Source organism: Vanessa tameamea, chromosome 19, assembly GCF_037043105.1.
Source record: "Vanessa tameamea isolate UH-Manoa-2023 chromosome 19, ilVanTame1 primary haplotype, whole genome shotgun sequence".
Taxonomy (NCBI): Eukaryota; Metazoa; Arthropoda; class Insecta; order Lepidoptera; family Nymphalidae; genus Vanessa; species Vanessa tameamea.
Window position 1 is genome coordinate 2,324,044 of NC_087327.1, and position 12,504 is coordinate 2,336,547.

General features: G+C 35.1%; 1 protein-coding gene across 1 annotated transcript; it reads left to right on the top strand.

The window, feature by feature from the left end:
* The first annotated feature begins 3,361 nt into the window (after nucleotides 1-3,361).
* Nucleotides 3,362-12,263, top strand: LOC113397024 (probable cleavage and polyadenylation specificity factor subunit 2). Its single transcript, XM_026635167.2, has 13 exons — nucleotides 3,362-3,662; nucleotides 4,330-4,595; nucleotides 5,425-5,670; nucleotides 6,182-6,369; nucleotides 6,732-6,955; nucleotides 7,946-8,092; nucleotides 8,451-8,649; nucleotides 8,723-8,813; nucleotides 8,947-9,133; nucleotides 10,048-10,138; nucleotides 10,384-10,498; nucleotides 11,340-11,527; nucleotides 12,171-12,263. Exons 1-13 carry the CDS (start codon nucleotides 3,514-3,516, stop codon nucleotides 12,261-12,263), a joined length of 2,184 nt encoding a protein of 727 aa, XP_026490952.1. The 5' UTR covers nucleotides 3,362-3,513.
* The last annotated feature ends 241 nt before the right edge of the window (nucleotides 12,264-12,504 follow it).

Sequence of the window (12,504 nt, forward strand, 5' to 3'; positions counted from 1 at the left end):
ATGGCTTAAAGATTCATCAATTTGGATAATTTAAACTGTCAAGATCAAAACTGTTATAGACAGTTTCATTTCGCAACGCTCGTTTTTTGGTTCCACGTTATTTATAATCGGCTATAGATATATTCTAAAGTATTAATTCGAATGATATAGAGTAAAAGACAATTTGAATACACAGGGTTATTGATAATTCGACGTATTCCCGTTAGGAGGTGATAGGGGTGACTATTTGCAATAATTTTAACCCCCATATCGATGATGCAAACGTGAACAATTTTTGAGTTATCCATTTTTAATTTTGTTTCAAAATAAGTCAAAAATGCAACTTGATAAATTTATTTAAAATCTATTCTATCTATTTTAATAGATACTTTTTTAAATACATTTTGAAGTTGCATTTTTGACTTATTTTAAAAAGCGCTAGTGATAACTCAAAAATGGTTCACTTTTGCACCTATCAAAATCCTAAGGTTTAGGCATCGATTGCCATGTGAGCGTACGAAAACAGATTTTTTGAACCGTCATTGTTCAGACATTTTGTACAAAATATTTCTAAATTTTCTAAATAAAAAATTCCTCCACCTCGTCTATCGCTCTTTATATTAGTGAAAACCATATCAACATACGTTGCTAACCGAAAGCGATTTTTTTATACTACATATTTCTAAATATAGAATTGGTATACTTGAAAAAAATGTTAAAATTTTATTTGGAAACAAGTACCAACAAATAGTTGAAATTTATGTAATAAATGTATTTAACATTTTATTGTTAACATTAATAAAGAAATATAAATAATAAAAAAATAATTTTAAAATATATATTTGGTGTTATATAAGTTTGTCCTGTTATGTACCTCCGTCAGAATTATACATAAAAAAAAAACACGAATACTTTACACGCTGCACCACTTGACCTCACCTAATTCTATAAAAAAAAGTAAAAGTTAATTATTATAATCATTAAAAAACTTTTTCACTACACTCTAAATAATTTCAATATTTAGATAATTTAATTATACATCTTACTCTAGTTTTTAGTATTATAAAGTAAGCATTTTAACTTAAACAGTTATATTAAGTACTTAACTTTTTATTCAATTTGTTTGTAAAACTTTTTTGCCTTATCATTTTATTATAGGCTCAAAAGAGTTTCACTCCAAATTTATTCAAAGAAAAGAAGTAAGAAATGTGTCACCTACATTAAGCCACTGCTCGCGTTTACATGCAATTAATTTAATATAGGAGTACAAAACTTATATCTGTAAATTACATATTTTTAAAATAATTTATTATTATTATTGCAAGAAAAAAATATTTATTATGGTTAGTCTAATTTTCAAAAAATATTTATCTTTTTGTCACTGTCTGTAGTCACGGTGTGATTCACTCGTGCAAAGCCTATAAATAATAATGGTGTTTTTCGAGTTCGAAGCTTGAAAGTTGACGCTATTAAAATTCGAATAGCACATAAAGCAATGAAAAGTCCCCGGTCGTCACCGATTGTCGTCCAATAGTAACCGAATCGTTCAGAAGGATATTATCAATATATTTTGTCTTTACTAAGATTATAAATGTAAAACTTTTGTATTTCTATCACGTTATCAATAACTACTAAGCAGATTTAAATGAATTTTTTAATTAGATTATTGATATAAGATAATTATTTATTTTGTTGTTATCAAAAAGCAAAACGAGTAATTCACAACTTAAAATTTATTTTGTCAATTCACTGTTTATACATTATATTATTAAATTTAACGTTTAATAAACTTTTGACCTTTCTAGATATGGATTTGCAGGTTAATCAGCTGATATTTTGTAAATTTGTTTCTGTGATTTCAGTTTCAATGGTGGGAGTGCCTTCTGCTTGCTCTAAGCATCTTCATCGGGTTTGTTTTTCTTAACTTCTTAGTAAAGAAAATTAATGGTGACTACGTGTTTCTATTTAATTATTATTGATAGTTAAACTGTTTTTAAGATTAATAAGTTTTTTGTTAAAAAAAATTGCAGATAAACATAAAGACAAAAAAAATTATGTACAAATAAACAATAATTTTGTACTAATATTTAATTAAATTAATATAAATATTATTTTAATTAACAATATAAAAAAAATATTAAAGTAATTAGTTGGTTATTAAATTGTACAACGTATTTCTGTTACAGAGACAAAACTTGAAGAAAGATTAACAATGCTCCTAAACAAAGCATCAACAAATCAAGCCACACAAGCACAGGAACCTTCAGCAATGGAACCGCTTACTTTAGGATCCGACGAATTATCATTTAAAGGAATTTCATTTGTGTATAACAAAGACGATAATCTTTTGTCCAACGATAAAGAAAATTTAAATATTTCGAGTCTAACATCATCCAAACAAGGCTCGAAATTTAAGATTTTAGGTAAAATATATTATGATGACGCGAGAGTATCTACTAGAAAAAGCCACGAAAATATATCTAACCGCTATAACAATAACCATGAAGATTTTATCAAGAGTATTCCCAACCAATTGAACGAAAATAATTTGTCACGAACTAAACAAGTATTAAACCTCGAAAGTGAATTAGATTTAGAAACATGGATTTCAGAATTATTAATTAATTATGCGATGACAAATTATCATAGATTTTAAGCTTAGATATATTATAATGTATAATATTTATAGATTATATTCAATTTCTACATCTTTGTAATCCCAAGACAATCTCAGATTAGACTAACAAATATTTTTAAGTAACATGTTATTTTAAAAAAACATATATATATATATAGATTTAAACCATGTTAAATTAATTTCTCGTCTACAAAACCGTAGACTTAATTTTATTACAACAGAACGATACCTTTATCTATTACAATATGCTATTTGACTGATTTTTTAAATCCATTTTATATTATTTAGTAGAGGTTAAGGAACCCAGTAAAAGTTGTGTTTTTTTAATTCTAGTACATATTCGCTGAAAAATATCAAATTCATATTCCATATTTAAATAGCCCGCGAAAACGCTACTATGACAATAGGCCGCTGCAATGGGGTCGGTGACGTCACTTGCCTGTATTGTAAGCGTTTTATGTCACGTGACAAACGTGTAAAGAAATGCATTTTTATTTATGGATTTTTGAATAAATTAATTAATATTTTCAACTTTCGTTAATAAATAATCATTTTTAAACTCATAATATATACTCATACTATTACAATATTTGACACTTTATTTTTCGCATTGTCAAATAGCCTATTGAATAAAATTGATATGAATTATCTGTAACTGTACAACGTCAAATTGAATTTTTTTGTGTTACTGTTTTTTTGACAATAGAGAAGTGTCAACTGTCAATGAAAAACAAAATAAGCGAAAGCGGCTTCGCACGAATTATTAATTTTATTTAAAATATTTTAATTTGCCTATAATTCTATTTAAAATCTCCACTTGTCCGTTATAAGTTAACGCTTATAATGATATTAATTTAAGCTATATACTATATAACAAACTAATATAAATAAGTATCATGACTTCTATAATAAAATTGCACTGTCTCTCTGGGGCTGGAGACGAATCTCCACCATGTTACGTCCTTCAAATAGACGAATTCAAATTTCTCTTGGACTGCGGATGGGATGAAAAATTTGATATGGATTTTATAAAAGAACTAAAAAGGTACTCATTTGAGGTTATGTTTATTGAAACATATCTATCTATATAGGTATTATGGATACTTTATGGGAACCAGATTAATTAATAAAACAATTTTCCAAAATGGCATACTAAATAAAGGCACAAAATTGAATTAAAAGCGAGAAGTACTTGATGAAGTCATTTTTTTATATTCAATATAGACAGACTGACAAATGGTCCCCCTGATGGCAAGAGATCTCATACATATTGGCAATATAAAAAAACTCAACAATCCCGTAAATCGACAAAGCATTACTAATCTATATAACTTTATTAATCAAATTTTTATGTTATCTTCTTATAGGGAACCATATCTATAATATTACAAATGCGAAAGTAACTGTTATCTGTTTATTGATTTTTCACAGTCAAACCACTCAAACAAATTTGATGAAATTGTATATGAAACAAGGTTGAACTGCAAGGAAGGACCATGACTACTTTTTTATGTCTAACACCTGACAACCAACCCCTATCCCCCCTTCCATACGAAGCGGGCAGTGACCAATTATTAAATAAATAAATAAACTTCAATGTTATATTCTCAATGTCCATTGCTACGTAGCAATACAAACGTATAAATGTATTAAAAAAAAATAATTATTTATGAATAAAAACAATATTTATAACAAAACCATTTGATTTTCAGACATGTGAACAGTATTGATGCAGTGCTTTTATCTCACTCGGACCCTCTACATCTCGGCGCACTACCATATGCTGTAGGTCAGCTTGGCCTCAACTGCCCCATATACGCTACATTGCCAGTATACAAGATGGGGCAAATGTTCATGTACGACTTGTACCAGTCACACAAGAATGTATCAGACTTTGATTTATTTACATTGGACGATGTAGATGGGGCTTTTGATAGAATAACACAACTTAAATATAATCAGAGTATCGATATGAAAGGTAAGCAATAAATACTAACAATTTCAAATATCCACAAACTTGTTATAATGTGATACTTGTAAAAAAATATTACACGGAATTGTCATTATACTATAATTTAATTTTATATAAGTAGGTCCTTATCAGCATCATTGAATTTTCATTTTAAAAATATTGTTTATTAATTGTATTATGTAAAATTACTTTGTTCTCAAACACAAATGTACTGTTTTGATGACTGGATTTCTATGTTCAACTCGTTCTTATATACCCACTCCACGCTGGGTAAATTCATACTATTAAATATATTAAAATATCTAATTATAATATAATAGAGTACATTGAGAGAGCTAAGATGGCCCAGTGGTTAGAATGCATGCATCTTAACTAATGATTGCGGGTTCAAACCCAGGCAAGCACCACTGACTTTTCATGTGCTTAATTTGTTTTTACAATTCTTCTCATTCTCGGCGGTGAAGGAAAACATAGTGAGGATGCAGGTTGCATTTGTCTAATTTCAAAGAAATTCTGCCACATTTGTATTCACCAAACTGCATTGGAGCAATGTAGTGGAACATGTTCCAAACCTCATCAAAGGGGAAAGAGGGCTTAGCCCAGCAGTGTGAAATTTACAGCCTGTGCTGTACACATACACATTATATTATGCTCAATCATAATCTAGTATTTAATTGCGAGATTGCATATCAAAGATATTATTTGATAGATTTGAATTGGATTGAAAATAATTAATTTCCTATACAAAACCAATAAAAAATTTGAATCATAGTTCAACTTATTTATTGTCATATTGTTATGTAGATTAATATTATTATTTTAACAAATCTTAAAGGCAAAGGTTTAGGGCTACGTATCACCCCCTTACCGGCTGGTCATCTACTTGGTGGCACGGTGTGGCGTATTGCCGCTCCAGGGGAAGAAGACATAGTTTATGCACCAGACTTTAATCATAAGAAGGAACGACATCTTAATGGTTGTGAAATTGAGAGAATAATGAGACCCTCTCTACTCTTACTGGGTGCTATGAATGCTGATTATGTTCAACCGCGAAGAAGATTGAGAGATGAAAAACTTATGAGTAAGTAATCAAGTATTTAAGAATGACTAACCTATTACAGGTTTTATTTTGATTTAATTTCACTGTAAACTGAATGTCATCATCTAAATTTGGCGCCAAAATGATGAAACCTTTTTTAAATAAAATCTTTTATGTCAAATACCTCAGTTAGAATTGGAGTTTGTCGATTAAAATTTACTTTAATTATGTTTACGTTTTTCATTTTTTTTCTTATACAGCCGTAGTACCGCTTTAACCGACAAGTAACCTTTTTTCGCTCTCTAAAATTAATTATTTGTTAAATCGTAACAATTTAGTAAATTGCAATCAAGACTCCTCTTTATTTTACTGCACATCTATGGCTGGAGCTCTTCAAAATGAGACCATCACTGGGACAAAAATGGGCTCACGCTATTAATATATGAGATAAAGGAAATTTTAAATTTTGCCCACCCACGGTATTGATGTGATTCTGTTAAGTGAGCTAGTGTAATAACTTTTGATTTATTACATAATTAATGTTTAATTTCAGCAACAATTCTTAGCACTCTTCGGGGTGGTGGCTCTGTGCTAGTCTGCACAGACACTGCAGGCCGAGTGCTGGAACTGGCTCACATGTTGGACCAGCTTTGGAGGAACAAGGACTCTGGCCTTGTGGCCTACTCTTTACTTCTTCTGTCTAATGTCAGTTATAATGTTGTCGAGTTTGCTAAATCACAGGTAATGTTATATTTATGTCATAGGTAAAAGTATATTTAAAGTAATTATATAATGTGTACATCAAATATAATAATATTAACAGCCGGTAAACGTCTCACTGCCAGACAAAGCCGTCTCTACTTTTAATAATAATACAAGTAAATTTATATTTATATATTTATTTATGAAAATTGCTTAGAACAGTGCTATTCAAAGTTCCTGTATACATATGGCACTACATATTTATTTTCTTTTTGTTATGACCTTTACTGATAATTTACAAAGTATGCAGCCAAGGTATCTACCGTCTGATAATAATTAAGTTCTTAAATTATATTTATATAAAAGTTAATGTTTGTTTTTTTTTTTTTTGTTATTTACAGATAGAATGGATGAGCGACAAGTTAACGCGTGCATTTGAAGGCGCTCGCAGTAACCCCTTCGCGTTGAGGCACCTGCATCTGTGCCACTCGGTCGCTGAGGTCACAAGGACCCCGGGACCCAAGGTTGTGCTGGCGTCCTTCCCCGACTTAGAGACAGGCTTTGCGAGAGATCTGTTTCTGCAATGGGCGCCGCATTCACAGAATTCAATAGTTTTAACTGCCAGGTATATATATTTTTTACCATTTGAATATATCATTTTAACATAAATTTGTATTTAGTTTTTAGGGTTCCGCAGCCAAATGGCAAAAAACGGAACCTTTATAGATTCATCATGTCTGTCTGTTCGTCCGTATTTCACAGCCACTTTTTTCCGAAATTATAAGAACTGTACTGTTGAAACTTGATAAGTAGATGTATTCTGTGAACCGCATTAAGATTTTCACACAAAAATAGAAAAATAAAACCAATTAATTTTGGGGTTCCCCATACTTTATAACTGAAACTCAATTTTTTTATTTTCACCCATACATGGGTATCTATGGATAAGTCTCCAAAAATGATAATGAGGTTTCTAGTATCAATTTTTTTTAAACTGAATAGTTTGCGCTAGAGACATTTCCAAAGTGGTAAAATGTGTCCCCCGTCCCCTCCTGTAACTTCTAATGTAAGAGAATAATAAAACTAAAAAAATATATATGATATACATCACCATGCAAACTTAGTTTTTGTTTTTAATACGTCATAAATCGATACCCGCAATTTACCACAATTTATTTTAATATCATAAATATAAACCTTGTTACTTGCTGCTACGGAACCCTTCATGGGCGAGTCCGACTCGCACTTTTAGCAAAACGCATAAATTTTTAAATCTAAGGTTTCTTTATATATATTTCGCCTGTCATAGGAAAAAAAGATATAACTTATATAATTGTTAATGTTATAATAAATATAATTTTACAGACACAAGGGACGTAACATCTTTGTTTCCAAGGTTGGTGGCCTACATGCTGGTCCGCCAGCCTATGCCATAAACAAATAAAAAATAAGGTGCAACTCAGTGCAAGTGATGGAATTTAAACCTTGATAAAGTTGCACTCAAATCGGCTCCAATCCAACGTACTGCATATAAGGTGTAAACTCCAGTTTATACTTGATGCAGTTGATAGATGTATGTCGATTTGCCACCCTAACACAAACGTCCCTGCCTCAGGACGTCCCCGGGCACGCTGGCGCGCGAGCTGGTGGAGCGCGGGGGGGAGCGCACGCTGGAGCTCACCGTGCGGCGCCGCCTGCGGCTGGAGGGCGCCGAGCTGGAGGACTACCTGCAGCAGCGCAGCAGGGTCAGCAGCAACGTCAAGTGAGTCTGCTGGCCTGCAATAGTGTAACCGTAAATTATAACACTGGCATGGTTTTATTTAGAACGCGCCCAAATAAAAAGAATCGGTTTATATTGCTAGATCTGCTATCCACAAACTTAGAATAACAAAATTACGATCATTTAAAAAAACAGGTTTCGATCTAAACGTCAATAGGAACGAGTTTTTGCTTACCAGCTTTGAGAAAACCTTAAATTTTTAAAAGTTTTTGCCGTCTCCCCTCTGGAACGATTGTACAACTATGTAAATAACAAAATGCAAAACAGGGTCTCTTTCATGAAAGCCAATTTAATATTTATGCACACGAGCGCTTGTTCGCACCGTCCAACGGTCGCACAGAGAGGAGGCGGGCGGCATCTCGTCGGACTCGGAGTCGGACGGCGAGCTGGAGATGTGCGTGGTGACGGGCCGACACGACATCCCCGCGCGCAGCGACGCGCGCCCCGCCGGCTGCTTCAAGACCAACAAGCGCCACCACGCCATGTTCCCCTGCCACGAGGAGCGCGCGCGCAGCGACGACTACGGGGAGCTCATCCGGGTGAGTGCGCGCCGCCGGCGAAACGAACCCGGGGTCGCCTGGGCTCCGGCGCTCACTAGACCTGTCCTTGCAGCCCGAGGATTACCGACTGGCCGAGATCGTGGACGCCGAGGGGGAGATCCGAGACGTGCCTCCGGCGCCGCCGCAGAGAATGGAAGTCGAAGGTGAGGCGGAAGGATCTACGTTTACAGCCGGCGGCGGAGACTTTAAATCGAATACAATTCTGTTAAATTACGATGAGATAGAGTTCGTAGGATATACGCCTCCTCTAATAAAGTAATTTTTGAGAAATTTCAGAGGAACTGACCGAAATCCCGAGCAAATGTGTGAGTTCGGTGCGGCAGGTTCAGATCCGAGCCAACATTCAGTACATCGAGCTGGAGGGCCGCTGCGACGGGGAGTCCCTGCTGCGCGTGGTGGCGCACGCCAAGCCGCGCGCCATCGTCGGCCTGCGCGCCGCGCCCGCCGCGCTGCGCACGCTCGCGTGAGGCCGCCGCTCTAATCTTGCAATTATTTACGGTCGGCGTGCGCCTACTGTACGCAGTGTTTGCGAACGGCCCCTGCCTGATGCCAACCGCCTTTCGAAACGCTTTTGCTGGCATAATCATGATGACAATTTAAACACCAAAAGCAGTTGACCGTTTTCTTGATCAGTTTTAGCTAGGGTTACTAGCCTTACTCGAGGAAAACTACGAAACTGCGCGAGACAGATTTTTGTTTGTTTTTATTTATTTAAATAATTATATTAGGCGGGCGTTCAAATGGGTCACCTAATGGTAAAGAGTCACCACCGCCCATAGACCTTGGCGCTGTAAGAAATATTAACTATTCTTTCCATCTCAAATACGCCGTCAACCTCAAGAACTAAGATGCTGTGTCCCCGTTACATTCGCTCACTCACCCTTCAAACCGGAACACAACAATACTGTCTTGATGTTTGACAATAGAATGTGTGATGACGTGCATGCACAAAGCTCTTCCGCCAAGTAAACCTCCCTCTAAAATCTGATAGGAATGGGAATTCGACACGGCCAAGGAAAATTCTGGCGTAAGAGCACCGACTTTGTATGATTTCCAAGGCACGAAAGATTTTCTCAACAGAAAAACTTTTAACCGGTGTAACCCTGAGTCAAAGACTAAAGAACTCCGTATAACCTAACCCCTTGTTTGCTTTAACAAGACAGTTGACCTCAGACAGTTGAACTGCTAATTTGTTACTCAGCACCATACGGGTTTGATACTAAGTGACTGAGGCACAAATCATCTTTGGTACTCAATATCTCGTCCGACGTATTACAGAACAAACCTCATAAAAAGTCAATCATTTAAAGATGGCGGCATAGAAAAAATAATTCCGTATAGAGATTGTTGTAATTGATACGTTTTTTTTATTTTCAGTAAACACTGTGAAAGTGAAGGTATTGAACAAATATTCACACCGAACCGCGGGGACATCGTCGACGCCACCACCGAGTCCCACATCTACCAGGTACCAGTACGGTTACAATATTACAAAAAATGTAATATTAACCTTAACATTATATACTCGAAACACGCTCGAAATGAACAACTTTATTTCAGATTAAATATAACTTACAATAAAGTGATTTAAAAATTTACAAGACTTATTAGAATGTTAATTTATTAGTAACAGCTCGTTCAGTAATAATGAATGATGTTTGTTCGACAACAAGTTCTCGCGCGGTGATAGTATAGGGAGCGTGCGGATTCCAGGTGAAGCTGACGGACGGGCTGCTGGCGGGCGTGTGGTGGCGCGCGGCCGGCGACGCCGAGCTCGCCTGGCTGGCGGCCGTCGTCACCGCGCCGCGCGCGCGCGAGCCCACCGCCGGTACGCGCACACACGCACGCACGCACACGCACGCACGCACGCACGCACGCACGCACACGCACATACATACATGTGTATATGAATACATTTGTACACATTGTATGTCTTAAAAATTAATATTATTGTGATGACTGGCATTAATAATAATAAATAGAGCACCTGATGATTAATTATCGATTTTATAGATACCTAAATATTTGCTCACAAGAGTTGCTTTATGTAATACTAGCTGTTACCCGCGGCTTTGCTCGCGTAGAATATGAATAATCGAATTTTGAAAAATCCCTTCTTAGTGCACCTCTAGGATACTCAAGGTATACGTGTGCCAAATTTCAAGTCTCTAGGTCCAGTAGTTTAGGCTGTGCGTTGTCTGTCAGTCACTCAGTCACTCTATCATTCAGTAACGGAAGAGTTTTATATATATATTGATTTTATTATGTACTAGCTGAATCCACGGCTTTATCCGCACGAAATTTATAAAACTTTATAGTACACAAACCTTCACCACCCTCCTGTGTAAAAGTAGCCATATCTATCGCCGGAACTATTTTAATACTAAATTTCATTAAGCATGGAGAGGTAACAGGAGCTACTTCTCCATGTATAATATTAGTATTGATAGCACTGACCCCTCATACATACATACATACTAAAGTTTCTTGTGTCTTTAATTACACTAGCTCACTCACCCTTTAAACCGCAACGCGGTAATACAGTGGAATGGTGTTTAGAAATTAAACAAATAAATCGCTGGAACAAAATCCTAACTACTAAATATAAATGCCGAAACGGTAATATGGAGCTCTCAGCCCTCGGTCAGCTAATCAGCGAATGTCGACAGAGGAGACGCCGACGGACGAGATGATGTCGCTGGAGGCGGGCGGCGGGGCGTGCGCGCCGCACACGGCGTCCTTCATCAACTCGGTGCGGCTGTCGGAGCTGCGGGCGGCGCTCGCCAAGCTGGGCCTCAACGCGGAGTTCTCTGCGGGCGCGCTGGAATGCTGCAACGGCACGATTGCGATAAGGAGGGTATGTTTCAACACAAAAAATATCCTGTCTTCTTTAAGTTTCTCTATTATTTTATGAGAACTACTTAATTGATTAATCTTAATTAAAGTTCAAATACAATAATATAACCATACTCAAATGTATGCACATGAGAGCTAAAACTCTTACATGGGAAGTATTTACATATTATATACTCATATTATATAACTCATACTTGCTTAAATGCATAAACCATACGACTAAGTAGTCGTATGGTGATTTGTGAAAGTGAAAGTATGTCAAGCCTTTGAAATTAACCCTCCTTTATATATGTTAGCGCATAGTAAGGCTTTGCTTTTTTCAAACAAACGTTTTGTTACTTACATATTTATAAGGGAAGTAGGAATAATAAGTTACATAATAAATCATAGATATATACATATATATATATATATTACAGAATAGATTATTAAACCCCTAATAACACACTTTAACCCTTAGAGCCATACCACATGCCTTTTAACAAACAAAATTAATAAGTACAATCCTTATTACGTTTCAATAACAATTAATCGATTTTATTTTATCAATATCGATCAATTACAATTAAAATAATAAGATCTGTTTTTCAATATTTCATTTTACATAAAAATACTTAAGATTTTTTTTTTTTTTGTTTTTTTAGTTGGAAAATGGTCGCGTCGCATTGGAAGGTGTTCTTTCTGAAGAGTACTTCAAAATAAGGGAATTGTTGTACGATCAATTCGCTATTGTATAATAATAAGGCTGATTAAAATTATCGTTATAAAACTATTTGTTTTATTCAAATAACTTAATTTTGGTTTAAAGCTGTTCGTTCAATTATCGAATAATCGAATAAATAACTAACTAGATAATTAACTTATCTGACTGTTAAGAGGACAAATAGGCCAATCATTATATACGAAAAGCCGACAAATGCAAATGAACCGAGTTCTTTTTTTCAAGATGGCGGCGAACGTAAATTGAAAATCGAGATC

Coding starts and splice junctions, on each gene's coding strand:
- LOC113397024 (XM_026635167.2), top strand. CDS start 3,514: ATGACTTCTATAATAAAATTGCACTGTCTCTCTGGGGCTGGAGACGAA. Junction 8,093..8,450: donor AGGGTCAGCAGCAACGTCAA/GTGAGTCTGCTG, acceptor ACGGTCGCACAG/AGAGGAGGCGGGCGGCATCT. Junction 8,814..8,946: donor GCAGAGAATGGAAGTCGAAG/GTGAGGCGGAAG, acceptor GAGAAATTTCAG/AGGAACTGACCGAAATCCCG.